Here is a 25,614-nt window from a genome sequence, read left to right on the forward strand (position 1 = left end):
TTGTGATGACAGTTTAACCTTGTGTATATCCTGTTTGCTTTCTCGTCCCCTTCCTGAGCTCTGTCTCATGTGCGGTTACAGTTCTTATCCAGAACTCTTATCACTGCTGTTAATATGCCTCTCATACTTGGCATCAGCATTTCTATTAAATGCAGGTTTCCCTTGTTTAGCTAGAATATCCTTCTCAGCCCCATTTCATCTTAAATATTGCCATTTTGGGGTGGTTTTGTTTCTTTGGCAGTGGAGAATATCACTAAGAAGGTTGGGTCTGGGAAAACAGACTTGTTAAAGAGTTCTATCTATCGGACATTGCTTAAACACTGCACAAGCAAACTAAACACTCAGCTCTTTGAAGAGTTTACCTGACAATGCCCAAATCCATAATAGGTTAGCCTTGCTGTTACCCTCTGCTATTGTAGAGGAAAGGACAGATATTCTCGGAAACCAATATGGCTTTTAATATAGACAACTGATTGGGAAGAACATCCTTCAATGGCAGCTAGATACCGCCACTTGATGACTTAGGCGCTCTTGAAAATGGTATGACAGTAAAAGTCCCATTTTCAGAAATGACTTTGGTTCTGGGGCCCTGACATGCCTATTAACTTTCAGTGAGACTGTCTCCCAAGTGCCTAAGTCATTTTTGGAAATGGGACTTATGCTCTCTGTAAAATCTTAGCTTAGACTCTGGCGTTGCCCTGACTCGCTATGATCTCAATTGGGTAAGTCATTATATCTCTGGTTCTTGGAATCAAGTGCCTCTGTTAATATCAAATCTATTATGGTTACACTCTTGCCGGGACTCTGACTAAAATCTGAAACTAGATTACAAGCAGGAATTTCTGTGCTGCTTCCGCTCTTCATGTTCTTAAACTGTGGTTTTCCCTTCCTTCCCTTACCACACTAAATGCTTGCATCTTTTTTAGTGTTAAGAATGCAAATCCAGGTCAGTTGGATTGTCTTTAATTGCTTGTGTAGCTGCTATAGTTTAGAAGTTTGAAATGCATCTTTACTTGCTGATTCACTTTGAATGCTATTTTAGTGCCAACTGGGTTACAAGGGATGAATGAGCCATTTCGATGCCTTGCTGCAGACCAAGGGTGTCTGTCCGGCTTTGATTTTTAAAGAGAACTGTTGAGTAAATTCTTTGAGGGCAGGGACCATGATTGCCCTATAGGCTTGTACAGGAGCAAGCACCACTGGGGCCTTCTGATGCTACTGAACCAAGTTTTACTGTAGCATCTGTATTACTTGTTAAACCAGTATTGGAGCAAGGCTGAAACTAGTCTCCGATCTGACATCAGTAACCGAGGTCCAAGTCCAGATTAAATGTCTGGCCATTACACCCATGTAAAATGGCACTATTCTAGTTTGGTAGTGTTTCCTCCCGCCTTTTCACTGGTGTGAATGATTACATGTAGCACAAGGGAACAGAGAATTAGGCTATGAGAGTCCAAGAGGGGCTCAGGCAGAACTAGAAACATTCCATTTCAAATGCAAGGCACCAGACATGCTACACCTGGGAGTTCTTGGACCAAAGATGGGGGGTAGCTTCTTTTATTACTTGTGTTACCCTAGTTCTGAAGAGCTCCATTGTGCTAGGCACTATACAAACACAGAACAAAAATGAAAGTCTGTGCCCCGAAGAGCTCACAGCCTGAGACGACAGATGAATACAGACACATGGCGGAGTACAAGAAAACAATGAGACCGTAGTATTAGTCAGCGGGATGGGCAGTGGTCAAAGCACACTAGTAGCCGAATCATTCATGTGTTTTGTAGGGGTCGTGGCTTCCTTGAAATGCATTCTGGATTTGAATGGTTGTTCCCTTCGTTAGGAATTGATTTGCCCATAGTAGCAGATATTGATTTAATCTGTTGTATAGTCTAGGAAGAGCTGGGGATCCTTACGAGGGCTATTTTATGCAAAGAGTAGCCACCTGCATCTTGACTGCCTATCAGTTTTGAAGGCATTTTACTCAGCTAAAGGCAGAATGGCATAGCTGTACCTAATCAGTAAATTACCTCATCCACAGGCACTCCGATGACTGATGTTTTAAGGTTCATAGATGGAGACTAGAAGGGATCCTTTGTGACCATCTCGTCCGACCTGTGTAACACAGGCCATAGAACAGGGTTGGGCAAACTACTGCCCAGGGGCAGCATCCAGTCCTTCAGACGTTTTAATCTGGCCCTCGAGCTCCTGCTGGGGAGCAGGGTCTGGGGCTTGTCCCACTCTGGCGCTTCAGCTGGGGAGTGGGGTCAGGGGCTTGCCCTGCTCTGCGCGGCTTCTGAAAGCAGTGGCATGTCCCTGATCCAGCTCCTATGCGGAGGGGCACACACACTGCCCCCGCCCCAAGTGCTGTCCCTGCAGCTCCCATTGGCCTGGAACCATGGCCAATGGGAGCTGCAGGGGCGGCACCTGCGGACAGGGCACTGCACAGAGCCGCCTGGCCGCACCTCTGCTTAGGAGCTGGAGGGGGGATATGCTGCTGCTTGCAGGAGCTACTTGAGGTAAGTACCGCCAGGAGCCTGCACCCCTGAGCCCCCCCCGCCCCAGCCCAGATTCCCCTCCTGCCCTCCAAACCCCTGCATCCCAGCGCAGAGCATCCTCCTACGCTCCAAACCCCTCATCCCCAGCCCCACCCCCACCCCAGAGCCTGTACCCCCAGCTGAAGCCCTTTCTCCTGTCCCCCACACCCCAACCACCTGTTCCAGCCCAGAGCCCCCTCCCATACCCTGAACTCCTCATTTCTGATCCCACCCCAGAGCTCTCACTCCCTCCTGCACCCCAGGCCCCAATTTTGTGAGCATTCATGGCCCACCATACAATTTCCATACCCAGATGTGGCCCTCGGGGCAAAAAGTTTGCCCACCCCTGCCATAGAACTTCCCTATAATAATTCCTATTGCAGATCTAGGATTCTGGCCTAACATTTTCCACGTGCTGCATAAGTTTGTCAGCACTACATCCTGTTCTGCTATAGGATGTGATTATTAAAGATCAGGATTAACTTGGTTAGTAAAGTGTGAAACTTTTATAGGCTGGAAGCATTAACCTTGTTAGTCAATGTTTGAAAAACACACGCTGGATACGTATTCCATCTGGACTGAAATTTTTCTATTAAAGTCTGACCTTGAGTGTACTAGCTAGCACTTCTCTCAGGCTCTCCCTGCGTGGATGTAATGTGTGAAATTCTGGCCTGGCCAGTGTTTTTTATTGTTCTTTGTCTGATCCCAGTCTTTAGGAGCACAGCTGGCATGTTCTCGGCATCAGCTGGTATTTATTAGCTTCTTGTAGCATGCAGTGGTTTTTCCAATGTTCTTGTGTGTCGTGCTCTTAATTCCAGTCCCAAGTTTGAGGTGGCAATTGATGTGTGCTGCATTGTGAGCATGTCTAATACATTTAAGTGGTACCCAGCAGTGTGAGGAGAAGAATACAGCCTAGAATTCAGACTGCTTATCGCTTATGTTTTGTTGCTAAAGGGAATCAAACTTCTGATGTCTAGTCTTTTTGGCAATTCATTTCCCCAGCTCTGTTTTCCTCTCCCCATCCTCCTATAGACTCTCTTCACTATTTCTGTTGATGTCTGGCTTTCAGCTCCTCCTCTTGGACTCTTTCTGTGCTGCCTACAAGGTACTTGATCTCTTGACTTTCCTTCTTTGCATCCACGTATCCCACTCTCTTACTTAATACACAGGGGAATTTCACCTTACCCCACCTGCCTCACAGAAGAGGAAGGGGCAGAAGGAAGGCGTGTACAGTACTGAAGGCTGCAGTGAAATCCCAGTCAGCGAACAGGGGCTTGTTCTTATTCTCAAAGAGAAATGATTGATAAACACGTGGATGCTTATGGCTCAGTGCCGTAGTTCTGGGAAGACCATAAGCAGCTGCTGAAATACTGTGGAACACTACCTTGACAAATAGCTAATTCTGGAGCTAAATCCTGAGTTTAAGCATTAGGAGTCGATGAGTGTTGAATAAGGAGTGGAATACCCAAAGTGGAGGGATTCTGACACTACTACAAACACACCTGGCAAAATACTAATTTACGAACTCTGCGTTAGTCCAGCCAGTTAACACTCCAAATGAGAATGCAGCAATCTGGTCTTGTACTGTTGGAGGGTGCAACTGACCATGTGCTCTATTCTTACAAACCAGAGAGCCAGGTGCGGTGCCTAGGGGAAGATATGGGAGTCTCAGGTGCCGGGGAGGGGTTCTGGGAGCAGCAGTGTGGGAAGGTGCAAAGTCAGAGACTTTCACAATTGGTGTAGGCTGGCGCCAGAGTCTTGCAGTGATGGGCAGATCCTCATTCTGGTAGCTAGCAAGCTGCTTTCCCAAGGTCCTGGGGATGGGTGGCCTTGGAGATACAGGCACATGAGGAGCAGTCATGAGATCTAGGTCTTTCTCCTTGCTTTTCCCCAGACTCAGTGGCATGTCACTTCCATTTCCCAGTCTGTAAAATGGGGGGCATGCCTACCTGACTGGGGTGCTATGGAAATGCACATGAATGTGCAGAGGGCTTAATCTCCCCCCTCATGGCAGTGGAGGGGCTCTGGCCAATAGCCATTCAGATATCGCCTGCTTATGCTGAGCTTGGAAAAAATCTTTGATCAGTTGGATCCATCCGAGCCCGAATTCCCAAGCGCTGTTGGAGGCTCCCAGGGCAGCTCAGGAAGCCGGGGCACAATTGTAACATGGCACCTACTTTCCAGTTAGTCCCACTAGCACAGGCAATGCCGGTCTGGGCTTTGGGAGCCAGAGCTACGGGAGCCTCCCTGGTGGGTGAGTTGCACTGTCATGGCAAGTTATGCAAGGGGCATCCTCTAGTTGATGAAGTCTCAGGGTAAATCTTCCACATGACATGGCAAGTGCTGAATAAACCTGTCAGCAAGTCCTTCTGAGGGGACTGGTCTAGCTTCAGAGTGGCTTTCCTTTCCTCTCTGGGGGGGCTGGACAGATCGTAACACTGCTGGCTTCTCCTTTCACGGATTGTGCTCTGCTGGGTATAAATGGGTCTAAAATCTCCCCCTCCTCCCCTTTTGCCTCCCCCCAGGCTGAGACAGCAGCAAACCGGATTTGCAAAGTGCTGGCTGTGAACCAGGAGAACGAGCACCTGATGGAGGACTATGAGAAACTGGCATCTGATGTGAGTCCCCCTGCTTCTGGTCACTCTCCTGTGTGGAGGGGAGCTCTGAGCTGGAGGCCGACAGGCGGTTTATTGTAGAGGGTGGCCTACGCTTTTGGCATGTGAGAGATCAGGGATGTCAATAGCCAAAGAGACATGGCTCCCTAGCACATTCTGTGTCAGCTGGTACATTCCCCAGCATGACTGCAACTTCCCCCTTGAAGGGCCGATGGCAGGTATGTTGCTGCTGCTCTTCACGTTCCACTTAACCAGTGTCTGCTCGCCCCGCAGCTGCTGGAGTGGATTAAACGCACTGTCCCCTGGCTGGAGGACCGGGTCCCACAGAAGACCATTCAAGAGATGCAGCAAAAACTGGAAGATTTCCGTGACTACAGGCGCGTCCATAAGCCTCCCAAAGTGCAGGAGAAGTGTCAGCTGGAGATAAACTTCAACACCTTGCAGACTAAACTCCGGCTGAGCAACAGGCCTGCCTTCATGCCCTCGGAGGGCAAGATGGTCTCGGTGAGTAACGGTGTTTGTCTGAAGCAATGAGGCACTGAGGGGGAAGGGCAAAGCATAGTGAGGCCTTTAGCGCAGTGGAGTGAGCAGAATTGAATTTGGCAGAGATGAGGAGGGAGCAGTCTGTACCAAAAGCTGACTTGAGTCTGCTTACTAGCTCCTATTAGCAGTCCAGAAGCAACGTCCTCTTGGGTGACCAGCTTATGGGGTACTGCAGCCAAACGTTGGACGCCTTGTGGGTGGTCCCTCCATACTCTGCACGCTTTCTGGCAGTGCTAACACAAGTGCCTGGAGGAGAAGAACTTGTGTGCTCATGCTGGAAGATTGAGGGCCAAATCCAAATCTCGCTCACACCTACAAAACCCTGCGTGGGTGTAAGTGAGGGTTCTCAGCAGTCAGCTCTCCCTTCGTGTGCGTTAGCTACTATTTCAGAGCCTAGTGTCTCCTCAAGGCCTGCAGCGTAACCAACCTTACTGCATACTCCTTGCCTATGCCCATGCAACGAAGGGTACGTTGGCACAGCAGAAACTGCGTGTGGATGGGTCAGCCTACCCAAGCTAGCGTGGCTCCCGCTAGCGTGGCTAATAGCCATGAGGACAGCACAGCTTGAGCTGCAGCCCAAGTAGAACAATCCCAGCATATGCCCTGAGTGCCAACTCTGCTCGCTCTGAAACCTGCAGAGCAGTGGCCTCACTCTCCTCGTTATCTGTGCTAGTTGGGTTCAGGCGAGCTCAAGTGGGCCAGCTCTGGCCCTGTTTTGACCATGTAGTCGTACCCTAAGCCATTGGTTCTCAACCAAGAGTCCAGGGCCCTCTGGGGTCCTTGAGCAGGTTTCAGGGGGGCTGCCAAGCAGGGCCAGCGTTAGACTCGCTGGGCTCAGGGCAGAAAGCCGAAGCCCCACCGCATGAGACTGAAACCCCTGGGGCTGAACCTGAGCAATGGGAGCCCCAGGTTACTGCCCTGCTTGCTAATGCCAGCCCTGGCTTTTATATGCAGAAAACCAGTTCTTGGGCACAATGGGCCATGGAGTTTTTATAGCATGTTGGGGTGGCCTCAGAAAGAAAAAGGTTGAGAACCCCTGCCCTAAGCAGTGAGGTTTCAGTCCCATTTCTCAGCTGTATGTGCCAGAGATGAATATGCTCTTTTGTTCCTGGTAGCGAATATTTTGTGGCATTTAACTTCCCCCAATGACTGGTATTGCTGGTCTGCCAGTCTCCCAAGGGTTAGTTATTACATATACACATGCATATGGCATGGCAAAAGCTTATGTTATAATGGAGATGGTGTTAACATTCAGTATGGGAAAGGGAAAACCTGATGATGTCACCCTGGAAGTATGGGCCATTCATAGATTCTAAGGCCAGAAAGGAACCATTATGATCATCTAGTCTGACACCCCTGTATTACACAGGACAGAGAACTGTCCCAGAATAATTCCTAGGGCAGATCTGATAGAAAAACAACCCATCTTGATTTAAAAATTGTCAGGGATGGTTAATTACTTGTACTGTTAAAAATGTACATCATTTTTCCAGTTTGAATTTGTCCAGCTTCAACTTCCGCCCATTGGACTGTTAGATCTTTCTCTGCTAGATTGAAGAGCCCATTAAATATTTGTTCCCAAATATGTTCCCCATCATATTGAGATTCCCCTTAGGTGCTTCATAATCTTGCTGGCAGTCTGACACAGCCCTTTCTTGCTCTAAACACCTTATTTCCTATACTCCCCCTCCCCCCACAGGACATTAATAATGGCTGGCAGCACTTGGAACAGGCGGAGAAAGGCTATGAAGAGTGGCTGCTGAACGAGATCAGGAGGCTAGAGCGGCTGGACCACTTGGCTGAGAAGTTCAGACAGAAAGCCTCCATCCACGAGTCCTGGACTGAAGGTAGTCACCTCTTTCTGAGGCCAGAGAAGGGCTGAGGGGCAAGCTAGATCTGGCAAAGGAATCCTTTTAAAGCAGTCTGAATGGCTGAAAACAGTTGTTCCTCTAGCTCTGATAGCATGGCCCAGGAGATGGAGGCCTGAACCCCAGCAGGGTATAGGAGATCTGAATTCTGATTCTGCACCACTGACTCTGTTTGTCACTCTTTGAGCAAGTCACTTGGCACTCAATCCTCCATTTCAGGAATAGGGAAACTGATCCTTGGCTACCTTTTGGTAGTATTGAGGTCTGGAGATGAAATGGTACTAGCTGCATTAGCAAGTCACTTTGTGCCTTCCAGCTGCCAGCATTATGGAGTTACTGATGTCAGATCGGAGCCTAGTTTCAGCATTATGGAGCCGTTGTACTGTACTGCAGCTTGGCCGTGTTTCCAAACAACTCTCTGGGCATTGGGTGTGTGCGCGTGGGAGTAGTTTAAGAATAGAAGCTACTGCTCTGTACTCAATTCCTCACCACAGGCAAGGCCAGGAAAACATTTGTCCTGTGTTTTGAACTCTGAATGAGCACTCCAGGTGTGGTTGGACCCCGGATTAAAGCTGACAGGTTCCCCGAATGCATAAGCAGTGCTATTCTTGACAGCTTTGTTGTTTTGTGCAGGCGTTTTCAGATGGGACCAGGTGAAGTTTAGACACTGGCAGAAGCTTTACTTTCAGCTGAAGCTGTCTGTTTAAATGGTCCCCTAGCCAGTCCCGTAAGCAAATGCATTCAGGTTAGCAGTCTTCCTCTTCCTCAGAGGCTGTGCCCTTTAATGCAGTCACTGTGGCTTGTTTACAGTTTGCTCAGGCTTTTTTGTCTCCCCTCCCTAGCCAGATGGCTAAACGTGACTGCTAACCCTCCGAGCCTTCCAATATGGCAGCTGCATCTGATTCCATAGAAAATACAGTAATCCCCTCTCCGTACTAGAAGGAATGTTCTCATCACCCAGGCTGGGAGAATACCACACGGAGCATTAAGGGGAGAAAGGGGCTTGCTCTGTCTTTGGGAGCGGTGCTTGCAGCAACTCAATCTGGTTTTGCTTTTTCCTTCTTAAGAACGTGGTTCCAATAACTGAATTTGTAGAACGGATCCATATGGTGCTGAGGTCCCTTTGGGCAAAGATGGGGGGACTCTGGGGTGGTGAGGAACAGGACTGATGCATCAGGCAGGGAGTCTGCTTTCTGGAGAGGTGACTGATGGGAGGGGGTAGGATAGCTGAAATGCTGCTTTAAGGGTATGGCAGTTAAACGGTAGTGTTGTGCCAAAGTGGTATCTGATTGGCACTGAAGCTTCCTGTAAGTTGCTATTAAACTCCACCTCCCCTGGAGAAGCTGACATGGGCGGGGGCAGATAAGCTACTAAATGATTTAGGCTCTGTTCCTGTGGAGAAACTGGCCTCCATGATGACTAACTTGCCCCTTGGTCCTCAGCAGTGTGAAGTGGATTTTCCATTACCTATAGTAACTTTCCTTATTGTGACCTTGCTGCGTCCTGCCAGTACACGGAGCTCAAGTCCACCAGCCCTCCCCCCCCACACTAGTCCCTGACTGCTTGGACAACGGAGACCCTAGTCCCTTAGTGCCTAGCGTTCCCTCATCCTAAAGCAGCTTCACATGCTATGCACAGCACTGCTGAAATGCAGCCAGCTCTGGGGTTGAGGGCACCAGCAGCAGCGAGGTGCCCAGCATGCTGCAGATCCCTTCTAGTATCTGGTAGATCTGTAGTTTAAAACAGCCATTCCTCTCTATGGATTTGTGAGAGGGCTCAAGTGGAAGCTGGCAGTTTGGGTGGGGAGGAGTAAATGGAAAAAGTTCCCATGATATTTCCCTCACTTTGTCATCTATTTGGGGTGGGGTGGGGGGGTAGGGGAGAGAGAGAATGTGAGCCAGGAGAAAATTTAGGATCCTCTCTTCTGCCAGTCAAATGTAGACTGGCTGGGGCTACTGCAAGTCTCCAAAACCTGGCTGTTGAGAAGGCACATGGTGTCCGTCAGTTTGTCTGATGGCTCAAGCTTCCAACAAGCTTGCTGTCTCCTCCACAGCTGGGCTTATATTTGGTCTTGTCCTTTGTCACCTGGGTGAGGGCCCAGGAGGTGTTTGTCAGCCTCACTACAGATTCCTGATCAACAGCTGTATAGCCCGTTTTGCTGCAGCAGAGATAGGGGGCTAGTCAGTTACCAGCCACACCCTGCTACCTCATCCATCAAAGTGGAGACCAAGGAGCTAAATTACCGTGGAGGTACAGAGTCCTCAAATTGCAGCTCTAAGGGGGATGGTTCTTTGAAGTCCACAAGCCGTTGAGCTTCGTGCTAGAAATGCCATTTTAAGATTCCACCTTGACTCCAGAATAAAGCTGTCAGTGCTCAGTAGTGTTTGGGGAGCTGAGAATATAATTCAATTCGTGTCTCCAGACTCTGCCTAAAGTCCTTGGTCCCTGTGTAAAGATCCTTGCAGTATCCCATAGATCGTTTGTCCCCTTCCTTAATGCGGTGTTGTATGCTGGAAGCATGGGAAGGAAGAGAAGTAACATGTCCCTTTGGAAGACAGGAGATCTAGATGCCTATTCTCATCACTAGGGCCTGATACTGTGCTCTCTGGAAAGCAGTCAAGCTCTGAAAATGGGGCACTGTTTGGTGGGTAGGTGCCCCTCCTTCAGGGATCAGAGGAGGACAGTAATTTGACTTATTAGCTAGTAAATTATGTTGGTATTGCCTGGAAGCCTCAACCAAGACCAGGACCCCATTGTGCTCATTGCTGTACATGCACATAGTGAGAGAATCCCTACCCCTAAGAGCTTAGCCTAAATAGGCAAGATGGATAAATGGTGTTGGGGGAAACTGAGGCACGGAGAGGGTCTTGATTTGGTCCTGGGCACCCAGAAAGTCAGTGGCAGGGCCAAGAATCAAACTCGGGATTCAAGTTCCTGTTGTGCCCTCACCACTGGAGGCACTGCCTCTCCTGCAGATGCTGATTATGCTAATAAGCAGTTCTGTGCAGCTACTTCCTGCCTGCTTCTGCGGAGAACAGTCTGGGAGCCATTAGCAGAACGCAGACCCCAGCCACTGCCAGAGGGCCCAGGCCAGCTGCTGGCAGCACCTCCCAAGCAGAACATCTTGGGGAACAGCTGACTGGAACCAAAAGGCATTTCAAGCTAAACAGACTCGGCACTTCCAACTCAAATAGCTTTCAGATTAACACAAAAACGCCAATTATGTGGTAGGTTGCCAACAAACATGGCTTGCTAGCCAGACCCTGATGCTGGAGGGGGATGGAAGCTTGCCTTGCAGAGCGAAGCTCCCCAGGAACTGGGAGTTTCAGCTCCTTCTACTGGCCGTGGGTGTGTCTTTTCCTAAGCACTGAACTGCAGCGTCCCCATGAGCACAAGTAGAAACTAACCAAAGTGAGGCAGGGCTGTCCCCGTCCCCCCATGTTAGTGACCCTTCATCTTCATTCTCTAGCCTTGCAGCCGCTGCGCTGCAGAACTCCTTTCATGCTGATCCCCTTCGTTTGGGGCCGACTGCACTTAGCTGACTTCCTGGCCAGTCTCCCCATCGTTTGTACATCGCTCTGTTATCCTGTGTTGCATCTGTCACAGCTGTAAGCTTTTCAGGGCAGGGGCCATAACGCTGCGGAGCAGCTTCTGCTCCGTTAATATCCTGCAGTGGCCCGGCCCTAAAACGTGTGAGCACTTCATCTTGCAAGCCAAGAGGGTGGGGCTAAAGTACGAAGGGACAAAATCTGTTCAGGCCAAGGCAGTGCAAGTGGCGGGATGCTTTGTCAGTCCTAGGGCCAGCTGAACCAGGGAAGGAAGGGGTGGGGTGGGAAACTGCCCCTCTCCCAGCCTCTTCTGCAAGCTCCTCATCCTGAAGATGGAAGGGGGAGGCAAAATTATTCCTCCTCCTAGTGTCTGATCACGGGCAGCTCCACGTCTTATTAAAATGATGCAGTGCGTCTGGGCAGCAGACCTGCCTCTGAAACCCTGCTGCCGCGTCTCTCCCTCCTGCACCAGGGAATCAGCTCAGCACATTCCTGATGTCTTTTGAACAGCACGTGCTGCTGCTTGTTTAGTACCTACCCTGTTCCCCCATGTGTATCTTCTGCGGTGTGGATCCGGGGTGTAATGGGCGGTGTTCCTCTCCATTCCCCAGGGAAAGAAGCCATGCTGAGGCAGAAGGACTATGAGACCGCCACCCTGTCAGACATCAAAGCCCTAATCAGGAAGCATGAGGCCTTTGAGAGCGACCTGGCAGCTCACCAGGACCGCGTGGAGCAGATCGCCGCCATTGCACAGGAGCTCAAGTACGCCAGCCTTTCTCCCCTGGTATTCCACTGCGGGGACGTCAGATATCCTGCCCCCTTTGGCCCAATCCTCAGAGTATTTAGGCTCCTAACTTCCACTGATTCATGAAGGTTGGGGGCCTAAACACCTCTGAGGATCTGGGCCTTAGTACCTAGCTTTCCTTACTCCTAAAACTGTCAGCGCAGCACCATCAAGCTACAGTGTAGCCACCTCGGGGTGGAAACGAACAGTACCCTGCAGACAGGGCACAAAGACAAACCCCAGCTTGGTGTCCTGTGGGCGATTTGTCCAGATAGAGCTGTCAGGGGCTGTCATGTTAATCTCACCACAAAAAACAGTCCAGTGCATGGATCTTACTCTGTCTGTCCCACCCCGATCTATTCTGCTCCAGTTCCCCCTTTGTTGATCCTAGAGTGTGATCTATCTTAGTCCACTCAGTGTTGCCCTGAGAGCCTTTGTGCTTCAAACAGCGCTGCCTGTACCCCATCTGCAGCAACTCTGGCTCAGGCTTTCAAGCCCTCTTGGTTGTTTGCTGTGTACCCATCTTGCATTGGCACAACATTGACACAAGCAGTACTCTCCTGCAGCGAGGGGCCGAGACAAAGAGACACTGTACAATATTTTTGGCGGAGTTAAAATAGTTTTTATAGGCTGTCATGATCTTTTTTTCCAAGAGGATCTGGCTTTTGCAACTGGACTGTTGGGAGCACCTCTGTTTGAATGGGGTTCTAATAGGGTTTTTCTCCCCAAAATACACACAGTACCCCCATTGTTCTCTCCCTGTCCCCTCCCCCTCTGTAAGAATGCAGTTATTGTAAGAGATTCCAGCGAGCTGCGGTCTCTTTTTCCAGCCAGATAAACTTGCACACAATTAGTACACTGAGAGTCGAAGACAGGGCGAAGCTGTGAATGGAGCCCTTATTCCAGAAGCCTGAATGGCAGAGAACCTGGAAACGGAGCTGTGTGGCTTGGAGCATTACTTAATGGAGAGAGCCCGCGGGGCCCCCCCACCCACCCCGTGCACAGCCCATGGAGTGGGGAGAACGCAGAGGCGGCTCTGTGTCCTGGAGCACAGTCTGTTCCCATGCACATTGGGCTCCTTGGACAAGCCACTGGGCCGCGTTCTGTAATGCACAGCTCATCGGAAAGTGGGAGCACTCTGGAGTGACTTGCAGTCCTCCTGCCCTTTCAGTTGGGCTTTAGTGTCACTCTTGGGTGCTTTTAAAAACAAAGCTGTTACTGCTAGCTCTGCCACCATCGCTCAGTCTCCAGGACGTTCCACTCCCCCTGTTTCTCTCACAGCTTTAATCTCTCCTCCAGCCCTGTCTTTGAAGCATCCTGGACATGCAGCAACTTGTAGCCTTCCAGCGGCACTTTTCGAACTTAATGTATGGGGCGGATTGAGTCTGTACCATCGTGGGGGCAGGGCATGGCCCTGGCTAACTCCTCTGTGGGGAGTTGGGGGACTTTGAACCAGCAAAGCTGCTAGGTGTCATGCAGCTTAACCTCCCCTTTACTAACGGGCCATGCTGAAAGCGGCTGCCTCCGAAGAGCAGTCACTGGGTATGTCTACACCGCACACCCGCTCTCGGCAGGCTGTAGAACACATACACTGGGTAGAAATAGCAGCATAGGTGTGCGGCGTTGCTTAAGCCATGTTCCCAATGTGGCTCTCTCCACACCCGAGCTGTGTCTCCTTTCTACACTGCTGTTTTTTAGCAGCCTCCCACTGCTTCCCCGCCAGAGAGAGGCTCCAGCAGAAAGACAGCGGAGAAAGGCTTCGGCAGCTCTCTGCTGCCGCCTCCCCCGGCCAGAGCCCTTCACTGCTGCGTGTAGCTACACATCGCTGTGTGGACGCAGCCTGCTCTTCACCATGGCGTGTGGCTACTCACGTCGTACGTGCTGCTGCCAGTGTAGTCAGGGCCGCTGTGGTGGGATCTCTTTGCGAGAGGAGGGTGGTGGTAGCTGGTGGGGTTGCTGCCTGTGCCACCCTTAGACACACCCCTGCAACATTCCCCCAGATTCCCCAGCCAGCCAGGTTTTGCTGTGCCCTGACTGGGAGGCTGGAGTTGGAGCGGAGCCAAGCCATACAAAGGTCTATGAAAGAATGAGCCACTGGGGAACGTCAAACTATTTTAGCATGTAAATTACTGCACTTTATGCAGCCCCACATCAATTCTGATCTGTACTTGGCCATGTCCAGAGTCACTTAATACCTGTGTCCTTCCCCCTCCATCCCAGTGAGCTGGATTACTACGACTCTCCCAGCGTGAATGCTCGGTGCCAGAAGATCTGTGACCAGTGGGATGCTCTGGGATCCCTGACCCACAGTAGGAGAGAAGCCCTTGAGGTAAGCAAATCTCTGCCATGTGCTGGCTCTGTGCTCGACATCCCAGAGGAGGAGGAAATGGTGCTACTGAGGTCTCCTGGGGGGAAATTCATCTGTATCTGTTCTTAACTTAGCTGTGTCCTGTGTATCACTCCTGCAGAAAACAGAGAAACAGCTGGAAACCATCGACCAGCTGCACCTGGAATACGCCAAGAGGGCAGCGCCATTCAACAACTGGATGGAGAGTGCCATGGAAGACCTCCAGGACATGTTCATTGTCCACACCATAGAGGAGATTGAGGTAGGAGAGGCCAGGTGTGTCGTGGATGAGCTAGTGGTCCAGTGAAAGCAGAGATGCTGCACTCTGCGGTTTTCTTCCCAGGTCTAGAAGGCTGGTCTGTCTGGCTGTGCAGAGCATGTGCTTCTTTTTGGAGAGGCACTTTGGGGTTTTGTTGCTACTCTGTTTCATTGCCAGGTTTTCGGGCATTAGCCTCATGCTGCTGCCGTTAGGTTGGGATGCTGGAATCCAGAGCATCTGTTTTCATTGAAAAGAGATTCAGACATTTGAGCTTGGGTAAAATCTTCTCTCCCAAAGCTTGTTTGGTCCCAAACTCCCACACCTATGTGGAATGCAAGATCAGCGCTTTACCGGGCGGCAGGGGCTCACTGCACCAGGTGGGGTTGGGCTCTCGAAAATTCTCTCTCCATTTTCTTGGTTTTTAGCAGTTTGTCTAACTGGGATCCTGTGTCTTCCAGGGCCTGATAGCCGCTCACGCTCAGTTCAAATCCACCCTGCCAGATGCTGACAAAGAGCGTGAGGCCATCCTGGGCATTCAGAACGAGGCTCAGCGGATTGCAGACTACAACAACATCAAGCTGCCTGGGAGCAACCCGTACACTTCGGTTACACCGCAGATCATCAACTCCAAGTGGGAAAGGGTGGGTGCATGCTGCACGGTGATAGCAGGCCCGTGCTCTGCTGCCAGGGTGGCCTGGCGATGCCCAGATTTACAATCCGCTGTTGACATAAATGGGCCATTATTGGCTTTGTTTGTAAGAGATTGCAGGTGTCCCAGGCTGCCTGTTTGGAAATGACCCTGCAGCTGCCTTAGAAAAGTGACCAGGGCTTCTGGGAATGTCCAAGGAATTCAGTCTAAAATTGACCCCCCAGCTTGGTCCTTCTCACATGGGGAGTGCTATGGACATTCACCCTCAAATGGTTCCTGTCCCACTTGATGGTGGCTAGGGTGCCATAGCATGGGGCTTCGGTGGCTGATATAGAAGCAACAATACATTTGCTGTGGACCACAGCACTGGGGTGACTTGCACTGCTGGCTTTGCATTTGAGACCCCCGACGTGTGTCTTAACGCTACTGTGCCATGTGCACAATGGCTGTTGTGGCCATACGGATCGTGGCTGCGAGCAGGGAGGTAGGTGTGACTGGGAATGGCAGAGGTGCCCATGAAGCTTTGCTGCGGAGCAGTGGGCAGGTTGAGAGCAGGTGCTTTGTCAGGATCTTATTGCACAATTCAAACAGTTGCCCCGTGAGTGGCGTTTCACATGCTTCATGTGGTGACTACCTGGCCTTCAGTAGCTGTTACAGCTGAACCTCTCCCTGCTGACAGTGTCTGCTCTCCTGCAAAGTGAAACTTGGCTCCACAGGGCTGTCAAGGGCCCAAGGCCTGGGCACATCCCTAGGCCAGGCAGGCACTTAGCACATGCTGCTTCACCAGCACTGACCAGTGCAGAGATGGATCAGTTCCATGGGCGTTCCTTGTTCCTCACAGGTTCAGCAGCTGGTGCCAAAGAGGGACCATGCTCTGCAAGATGAGCAGAGCAAGCAGCAGTCCAACGAGCACTTGCGTCGGCAGTTTGCCAGCCAGGCCAACATCGTTGGGCCCTGGATACAGACCAAAATGGAGGTAAGAGCTCAGTTTGCAAGAGCTGCTTCCAGCTGCGGGGCAACCAGAAACTCCAGCCTCGATTCCTGAGTGCGGGCTTATTGGGCCATTTCTGCTACTCAGTAGCTTGCACTTGAACTCCAGAATGACCCAGCTGATCATCCATTTGCATCCTCTCAACATTGGAGTTAAAGTGCCACCTAGTGTCCAAACAGCTGTATTCAGAACCATTGTCACCCCGCTGGAGCAAACCATACTGACCTTGTCCACCTGCCTCTGGCAGGATCCGGCTGCAGAGAAAGCTAAAACTTCCCTCTTCACTGCAGATAGCCGTTTCTGTGCTGCCTCATCCCAACTGTGCTAGGAAGAAATTTCCCTGCTTGCAATAGCGATGTCCTTAAGCACAGCTCCTTTCCCTTATACTGCACATTTAGGGCATGCCTATTCCAATATAAAATGGGTGTGTGTTTAAAGCACTCTAGCTATTTCAGAATGAGAGTCCACCCTGAGGTTATTTCATGATAGCTATTCTGGTTGGTTTCCCCATAAAGCGAAACCCTAAACCTGATGTGGGTTGGCTCTTTTTATACTTCAGTCCCGTAAAGTCCCATTAGTGTCTTGAGGCGCCTTATAAATGCAAGTTATTTCCTGGTCTTACAGTGCTCTGAGAAAGGGCAATATATGCAACTGGCACCTTACTCGATAATCAGCTCCCTGTAGTCTGTGTTTGTACAAACGAGTTCATATACCTGTGAGTCCTGCAGAGGCAGCCCATCTACGAGTGAACGGGGTTTTCTTCCTGTTCCATCAGCTGGATTGTTTCCTGATTTCCAGTCAGACACACCTCTGCGTGCTTGTTGAAGGCAGGAGGGCTGCACAGGTGCCACGGAGGGCAGAATTAGGCCTGCAAACCCTTTAGTACAAGAGCAGGAAGGAACCCAGCTTGGTTCTCGGGGGGGGCACCAGGCTGAGTCTGCAGGGATGGCCCAAAAAGGGCGTTGCTGAGTACACCATGGAGCAGAGCTCAGCAATGGAGAATGACCGGCTGTTTTCCTTCCCAGGAAATAGGGCGTATCTCCATTGAGATGAATGGCACGCTGGAGGACCAACTGAATCACCTCAAGCAGTATGAGCAGAGCATTGTGGACTACAAGCCTAACATCGACCTGTTAGAGCAGCAGCACCAGCTCATCCAAGAGGCGCTGATCTTCGATAACAAGCACACCAACTACACCATGGAGGTAGGGTCAGTGCTTAGCCTGCAGCCAGAGCACCCTGCACAGCTAGCCCGTTGCCAAGGCGGGAGGGATAGCTCAGTGGTTTGAGCATTGGCCTGTTTAAACCCAAGGCTGTGAGTTCCATCTTTGAGGGGGGCCATTTTGGGAACTGGGACAAAAATTGGGGATTGGTCCTGCTTTGAGCAGGGGGTTGGACGAGATGATTTCCTGAGGTCCCTCCCAACCCTGATATTCTATGATTCTGTGATCATGGTAGTGGTTTGTTAGCTAGCACTCGGAGTTATGCGCTGTTGTCCTGCCACGGTAACCATTGCTCAGGTAAAGCCCACATCAGTCTTCATTAAAGATCCCACAGTTTTTTCCCCAAGGTCAGGGTGTAAAGCCAGATCCAGTTTGGGTGACTCGGATCCAGTTCAGGTGACTGCCTTCTGCCAGCAATTGTGCATCAATCCAATATTCTCCTTCACGTCTGTGTGATCTTTATAAGTTGCATATCAGTTTAAGTGTAAAAGGCTCCATATAAATGCAAAGTATCTGCATTAACCTGGCACATAAGGTGCTCTTGGCTAGAGGGAGGATCTTTCTTTAGGCATTGGAGACAGTGTACAACTTGCTTTCATCGCTGCCAGCAGGAATCGGCCCTTTTAGAGCTGTATAACTGGTGCCCGTTTGAAGAGGCTCCCAACTTCTCTGGGGTGTTGTCAAGTCTCCTGGAGCTAGGTGCCCTATTAACTGCCTCTCTCCTGGTGACTTCAGCATATTCGCGTTGGCTGGGAGCAGCTCCTCACCACCATCGCCCGCACCATCAATGAAGTGGAGAACCAGATCCTAACCCGCGATGCCAAGGGAATCAGCCAGGAGCAGATGCAGGAATTCCGGGCTTCCTTTAACCACTTCGACAAGGTAGTGAAGGGCCCCTCAGACGTGGCTCCCAGCTGGGCATGGGGCCAAAGGCAACTAGGGTGCTAATGCTGGTGATAGCTGCAGGATTTGCTGTCACCTCCTCCCCTCTTACATGTTAGCCTAGTGCTTGCTTTTCTCCATGTTGTCCCAGGAAAAAGAACAGACCCCTCCCACTTACTCACTGACCACCTCTATTACTTCAGCAGGAAGGAAGGTTGGACTGGGGGGAGATGTTTTTTTAAAAAAAAAAAAAGAGAGGGAGGGAAAAAAAGTGGAAAAAAAAATGAACTGCTTTCTAGCAGAGGGAGAGATGCAGCTGTGCAGGAGAGATGGAGCCATGGGCAACTGTTCTTCCATGAAAGAGAAAAGTGGGAGGTGCCATTGGCTTGGAAGGGAGGCTGGGAAGAGAACTGTCCCACTTAAAATACCCTTCATCCTCTCAAAACAGAGTCACGGTGCCAGCTTTAATTGCTCCAGCAGCTGATTCAGCCCCTACCCACTCCCAGCCAGACTCTGATTTTGGAGGTGCCCTGGTACAAGTGAAGGAGACTTGTTCATAAGGAAGTGGCTTTAGAGTTTTCCTCCCCGGGAGCCTGGCGTATTACGAGAGCTCCAATTTTCAAACTAGAGAGCAAGGGTCAATGTCGCAAAAGTGCCTAAATCTGCTTTCCAGGAGTAACTTTAGGAGCATGAGCCCAACTGAGTTTCAATGAGACTTAGGTTCCTAAGCCACCTGGGCACTTGAAACCGTTCTCCCAAATTCCATGGTTGATGGATCCATCCCAGCACTGCTGCTGTCTCCTGGGGCTTTAGCTCTCGTTGGGCCCCTGTCAGTACAGGTGTGCACTGCAGAGCCACCTGGGTCATAGCTCAGGAGGAGAGCGAGCGTTGGAGCTCGTTGAGCATTTTATACATTGCTTTCATAGCTGAAGTTCCTTAATGAAGTGCTCGCTTTTGGCATGTGGCTGTTCCCTCCTGGGGTAGGCCTATCTTGGGCATAATGCCTAGGGATGTAGCACGCTCCTTCTGCACGGGGCAGGCTGCATCCGGGGTTACAAATTAGAAACAAGTTCGGTCTTAAACTCCTTCCCTCCTGAAGCAGAGAGTTGATTTCAGTTCAACTAATGGCGTATTTTTTCCCTTCTCCCCGCCCCTCTCATGTGCATGTTGTTCCTCCCCACCCCAATGTGCATGCCATCGTCTCTGTGAATCCCGGTGCGGCCGCCTCGCCACACTGTGATCCCTCTCCATCCTGCATGTTGTGTGGTTCCCCGACGGCAGGACCACGGCGGTACCCTGGGACCCGAGGAGTTCAAAGCCTGCCTCATCAGCTTGGGATACGATGTGGAAAATGACAGACAGGTACCGAGCGTCATTACTGCACAGCCTGCCGCTGATAATTCAATTAACATGATCTCCTTTCTCTCTTCCCTCACCACATTCTTCGCTCCTCTCCTCCTACGCTCCTCCAACCATTTGTTTGTGTTCAATTCTGACGTTCAATCTCCACTACATCGCCTGGTCACATGCGGCAATTTCCACTATGCCTTCTTAACTAAACTTCTCTCTGCCTCTCTCTCTCTCCATGGGGCCCTTTCTTCTCTCTCCCCACTCCCCTATCTTCGTGTGTTTGCATGCACCGTCCATCTGCCCCTCTCGGGGCTGGCCCTCTCCTCCTCTGTCATGCCCTCGGAATAGAAGCGCACAGGAAGCATGGACACGGATGACTTCCGAGCTCTCCTTATCTCCACAGGATACAGCCTGGTATGCTATCCACTAACTTGTTCCTCTCTCTCTGATCTTCTCTTATGGCGTGAACCTCAAGCTGTGCTCTCGCCGAAGTGTGGCGCTGATACACTCAGCGGTGACCGACTTGCTTCCGGGGGCATTGTCTGTTAAAAGGTGGTTGTGTGACCAAAGGCCCTGCTCCCTGGGTCTCCCATGCTCACCTGCTGAAATAAGTTTTCACTGCTCTGCAACTACTGTAGAGCCAACCTGGAGCCTCCCTCTGCCTTGCACAGCACGATGCTCAGCGGCAAAGTTTCCTGTCAAGAGATCTGTTTCCTAGTGATGTACAAGGCGGAGCCCAGCTAGTTTTTCAGATCCCAGGTGGAGCTGGCAGCATCCCCAAGTTAGGAAAATCCTCTCGTAAATTGAGCTGCTTTGCTCAGAGAATCAACACAAGAGCCCACACTGCAGCTTAGTCACGCTCTGATCAAGCTGGGTTTAAGGCGTCTGTGCTGAGGGGAATTTATGCTTCCACCTTCCTGTGCATTGAGGATAGAACTGCCCCTCCCAGTCTTGCGTGCTGTGTAGCCTGTCCTGGCCAAACTTCGGCCATCTCATTAGATGGGTGGTAGAGTTCTGGTCCTGGTCCCTGGGGTGCAGGCCCAGCTGAGCCCCTCTGCCAAAGTGGGATTGGCTCACCGCCAGCTGTTCCTTGCCCAAGATCTCTTGTGTACAGTCATCAAGGATCTGCCCCCTGGCAAGCTGTATAACACATCCACTGCTTCTGCCTCTGTTAGCTGGTGTGCTTTAGTGTGGAGCAGAGAATCGCGGTGGCATCTAAGTGTCCCCCAGTGCCTCTGTATGAAGAAGGGGGTATAGCCAGAGAAAGCTGGGAGGCCTGTAAAAGCAGACTGCAGACAGGCATGTGCTTCCCATTGCTAGTCGGGGGGTGGAGGCCAAATGATTCCAGCTGTAAAAGGAGCTGGGGTGCAGATAGCAACTCTCCGGTCATTCTGCACCTGGAAAAATGATTGCCGTTGGAGCTGGTCTTGCTGCCCTGGCATAGGAGCTCTATGGGCTGCAGGAGACCGAAAGATCTCCATCCTCAAGGGTTTGCTGTTTATGTCCCCACCGGGTGTGTTCGGCATCACTCTTTCAAGTACCACACCTGCAGCTGTACTTGAGCTGGTCTCTGAATGTCCATTAAAGCTTCTCCTCCCACCCGTGCAGGGAGACGCCGAGTTCAACCGTATAATGAGTGTTGTGGATCCCAACAACAGCGGGATTGTGACCTTCCAGGCCTTCATCGACTTCATGTCCCGAGAGACGACTGACACGGACACGGCTGACCAGGTCATCGCCTCCTTCAAGGTCCTGGCCGGAGATAAGGTGAGCTGTGGCCACGGGAGACAGCTGGGGGTGTGCGCTCCACGCATGTGCTCCAAGCCATGGCCTTTCTGCTGCTCTGCTGAGGCCGGTGCTGGAGTGGGTGAGCAGAGGGGTGGGGACCATTGTATCATTGAGGGGGTACGGAAGCTAAGCTGGGGGTAGGGAAGACATCTGGCAGCTCCTAAACCCTCCCCTTGGTAGCAAAACTGAGCAGCAACAGGTGCCTAGTAACAAGCGTCTTGCTGCCATCCCCAAGCATAGCTTAAGACATCAGGCATTGGGAGAGACCTGCGTGCTCACCTACGCAGCCCACTGGGAATTCCCATGAGCCTGGGTGAATTTCCAAATCTAGCGTCTGCTGTGCTCATTTACCCACACATTTCAATGCAGCCATCTCTATCCCAGCACGGCGTTTAGGTGGGGACAGAGGAACAATGTTTCTGGGAAGGGTTTGTGGAGAGATGGCCACTTAGCCAAAGATCTGTGTCTGTCCTGGGGAGTGGGAAGCTACTCAGAGGGGTGGCTGCTTCAGCCTGTTAAAATAAACCCTGTAAGCGGCTCCAATGACCCTCTCTCTTCTGTAGCTGGGGCTGTCATTAAATTCAGTTAAATTAAATTTGCTTAGACTTTCTTACCGACGCTGCAAACCCCAAAATGCTGTGACGTTACATGGAGGGAGAAAACGGAAGGGAATAAAGATGTTTAAATCTGAGCTATGATCTGGAAATGTATCAGGAAGGCTCCTCCAGACAACAGGAGACAAGGTGCAGAGAAGGCCCTTGAAAGGACAGGAGAGGCTAGTGCTAAGTGAACCCATAGCCAGAGCAGTGAGCATGTTTAAAAACAACGCAGGCGGCTTTGGGTCCGGAAACAGAGGGAGCCAGAGGAGCTGGTTGAGGATCAAGGGGACTTGATTGCGCTGCTTGGAAATGCATTTCAATGCCAGTTTGAGGACATCGTCAGGGACTAGCTTCAGACTTCTCTTTCCTGGTGGTCCTGTGCACAGGGTGGGCTGGCATAGCACCCTGCACTACATCACTCCCTGGGGCTTCTGGCTCAGAGCCTAAATTGAGAGAGCAGCAGTCAGTTTTGCCAGTGCTCACAGGGCTCTGGGAAGAGCACAGGCATTCAAGGGATATTTATCTCCTTCCACCCCAGAACTACATCACAGCAGAGGAGCTGAGGCGAGAGCTGCCCCCAGACCAAGCGGAGTACTGCATCGCGCGCATGGCACCGTACCAGGGTCCCGACGCCGTCCCCGGAGCCCTGGACTACAAGTCCTTCTCCACGGCACTGTATGGCGAGAGCGACCTGTGAGCTGGTGGCAGCGGCAGCAAGCGCTGGCGCTTTGACGGCAGGAGCGAAGGCCTGATTCTCTGCTCTGCATTTACACACACAAACTGTCCTGCGGGGATCGCCCCTCCTCGCCTCCAGAGGATGGAAAGCCACGTTCGCACTGGGTGATCCTGGGAGTTAGCCTACATTCCGGTTGTTATTGCATATTCTATGAACCATGTACCTATGCAATGATTTTTTTCACTTTGCTCTGTTAAACAGGTTGGGAGGGTGGGCTTGAAATGTTTTTTTTTTTCTCACATTTAATTGCTTTGGGATTTCTTGGCAAGGAGGGAAAAAAGGGAGAGTCTGAAAACATGCAAGTGGCTCTGGTTCAAATGGTTATTTTTGTTAAATATATCCCGTTCTATTTTTTCAACTGAGCTTAAAAAAAAAACAAACTGTTGACTGGTATGTTTTTGAAATTGAGCCCTTTTCCCTTTGTCTCTGTCTCTCTGCCTTCTTTAATTTATGCCACTGTGTAGCAGAAATACGAAGAGGTTTGTCTGTCTCAATCACCCCACCAAAATCCATAGGTGGAGCCCTTTTCAGGGATTCCCTATTTCCTAAACCTGCCTCAATCCAGATCTCATGCACCTCAACCCAGTCTCTTCCTCTTCCCCTTAATTTCTACAGCAGTGATGGTATCTTGCAAATCTCCAGTTAACTGGGCTAGGCAGTATGTGGGATGGGGTGAAGTGATGTAGCATCCCTTTAACGTAGGTATCAGCAATGCCTTCCCTCCACTCCCAGACAGTGTGCATGCAGGAAAAGCAGCTCCCTGCTTGGTAACATTATCTGCTGCTTCTTCGTGGTTATTTCCTTAGTGAAACTAACTGGACTCCCAAGGGACCTCAGTTCTGTCTCTGAATGCTGATGTTGCTACGTTGATCCAGCTTGCAGAGGTATCTGTGTTGGCGGCTAACACAGTACTAGTTGTCTAGTAGCAATGGGCTTTTTGTGGTTTAATCTTTGCTGCTCTCAAAATTGTAACATTCCCTTTTTAAAAAATTTGGTGCTACCATTTTTTGGACTTTGTGGGGAAGCATTCTGAATTCCTGTTACACAGCCCAAAGTTTCTGAGATCTGGAGGCAGAGAACTCTGTGCCTTTCCTAGGAAATCTTGTGTGGTGGCTTTTAATTAACCGGCAACATTTAGCAAGAACAAAGCAATAAGGTATAAAGACACAACCTACTTTATCACTGAACTGTAATCCTGTTTGCATTGTACATGCTCAAGTGACCTCTGGCTGTCAGGCAGGGAGACGTCTCAAGGGTTGGGGTTTAAATTCTGAACAAGCATGTATGTGCGGGAGGGGATTGGGGTGATCCAAGTGGACTCATTTTGTATTCACATCACTCAACACTCGTCACAAATTCACTGCAGTCAGCTTCATACCAAGCCATAAAACTTCATTGTTCATTTTCGCAGCAATGTTGACCCAACTCTATTGAAGGCTACTGTGACTTAAAGTGGAGATTTTCCCATTAGGATGAGGCCCAGAGCTGTTGTGGGTTTGCCAGTAGCTATATTTACACATAGTGGAAAGTACTTTTACCCTTTACAGTTTTCTGGCTCTTCAGGATCCTTTAGCACACTGGAGTGAGTTGGAGACTTTGGGTGAAGAAGAAAATGATGGCAGCACTAGTTTTCAAAGCAGTTTAAGGAGCTACAGGCCCCTGCTGCTGCCTCCTAGTCCTTGGATCTCAGCCACCCTTAGCCACGGAGTCAGATTCCCCATTGCACATATTGTCAAGTGAGCTGTTTAGCAAGAGGATCCTGGAAAAAGGCAGCTAAGCACATTTGGCTGCATGCATGTCAGACACAGGCCTGTTAAACTAACCATGCTCTCAAACTGCATCTCCGCAGGGCTGGGAATGTCTTGGGTTTTGGAGAGGGATGATAAAATATCTCTGCACACTGTACACCAGCAGCCTTACCCAGCCAAGTCAGAGGGCCAGAGCTTTCCAGTCAGAGGGAGGGAAGCCAGGAACTCAAAGCATATAGGAAATAAGAGTTTCAAAGGCTCTTAGCATCTTCTTTGAAGAGCAGGAATGCTAGCACACCCAGTCTGTTCGGCTGTCAGAGCAAGCACCCTTGCCAGTTCACTGCTGGGGCATCTCCTGACGTGCTTTTTCACAACTGTCTTGGAGCAGGATTTTCTGAGGACCAAAAAATCACCTTTTTTTAAAAAATTAAAAAAATTCATAGGGTTCCTATTTACTTTATTAACTTACGGATTTATTATATAAATATATATTCACCTAGCATCGTATATTACAGTTTTTCTTTGTCATGTAATTAAAATATTGCTGATTATTGTAACAATGGAAACTGTAACATTCCATGCCTTTGTCATTCATCCTTCCCCCTCTACCCACCCTTTTGGCATTGGAGAACGGTAGTCATGGAAGCATTTTATTGTGTTCGCTACTGAATGTCCTTCAACGGCTGGGGGGGATGCAAATGTCCGCAGGTAGGAAGACAGCAATAGGCAGTAGTCAGCTTTTATCTGCCTCTGTTATGTTCTAAAAAAGCTTTGAGGTTTCTGGGAAACCAGCCCTCCTCCCTCTTGGGACAGGACAATAAAATGTGTAATATTTTTAAGGATGATCATTTGTATCCTTTCTCCTAAGTACACTTTACACTTCCTGTTGGTCACTCCATTCAAAGCCAAAGGAGAATTTCAAGTATTGTCTCTGATTGAATCTTCTAATCAGTGATGATCACTTTGAATTTTCAAAGCATCTTTCAAACACTGGGAACCTTCAATGCTTTGTGAATGCCCATTGGAAAACCAGACACAAGTGCCTTGCTTTCCAGTGTCTGCTGGCCCTCTGGAAGAAGTGGCTGGAATGGGATTGTGTTGGAGGGCTCATCTTAGAAGAGAGGAAGCTGGAGAAAATCTAGCTTGATTCAA

At 50.2% G+C, this 25,614-nt stretch overlaps 1 protein-coding gene across 3 annotated transcripts in view; it reads left to right on the forward strand.

The window, feature by feature from the left end:
- The window catches only part of ACTN4 (actinin alpha 4), an 82,102-nt gene extending 56,801 nt beyond the window's left edge, over window positions 1-25,301 (forward strand). For all 3 annotated transcript variants that reach the window (XM_038381388.2, XM_038381387.2, XM_043501414.1), the window contains 13 exons: window positions 5,058-5,150; window positions 5,421-5,651; window positions 7,390-7,537; window positions 11,718-11,868; window positions 14,111-14,219; window positions 14,359-14,499; window positions 14,955-15,137; window positions 15,987-16,121; window positions 17,162-17,341; window positions 18,095-18,241; window positions 19,523-19,603; window positions 21,200-21,358; window positions 22,517-25,301. In XM_038381388.2, the coding sequence (XP_038237316.1) occupies window positions 5,058-5,150; window positions 5,421-5,651; window positions 7,390-7,537; window positions 11,718-11,868; window positions 14,111-14,219; window positions 14,359-14,499; window positions 14,955-15,137; window positions 15,987-16,121; window positions 17,162-17,341; window positions 18,095-18,241; window positions 19,523-19,603; window positions 21,200-21,358; window positions 22,517-22,675 (1,917 nt within the window). In that variant the 3' untranslated portion in view covers window positions 22,676-25,301. The remainder of the gene's footprint in view (window positions 1-5,057; window positions 5,151-5,420; window positions 5,652-7,389; window positions 7,538-11,717; window positions 11,869-14,110; window positions 14,220-14,358; window positions 14,500-14,954; window positions 15,138-15,986; window positions 16,122-17,161; window positions 17,342-18,094; window positions 18,242-19,522; window positions 19,604-21,199; window positions 21,359-22,516) is intronic.
- Window positions 25,302-25,614: the final 313 nt, after the last annotated feature.

The sequence above is a fragment of the Dermochelys coriacea genome, chromosome 23 (assembly GCF_009764565.3).
Source record: "Dermochelys coriacea isolate rDerCor1 chromosome 23, rDerCor1.pri.v4, whole genome shotgun sequence".
Taxonomy (NCBI): domain Eukaryota; kingdom Metazoa; phylum Chordata; order Testudines; family Dermochelyidae; genus Dermochelys; species Dermochelys coriacea.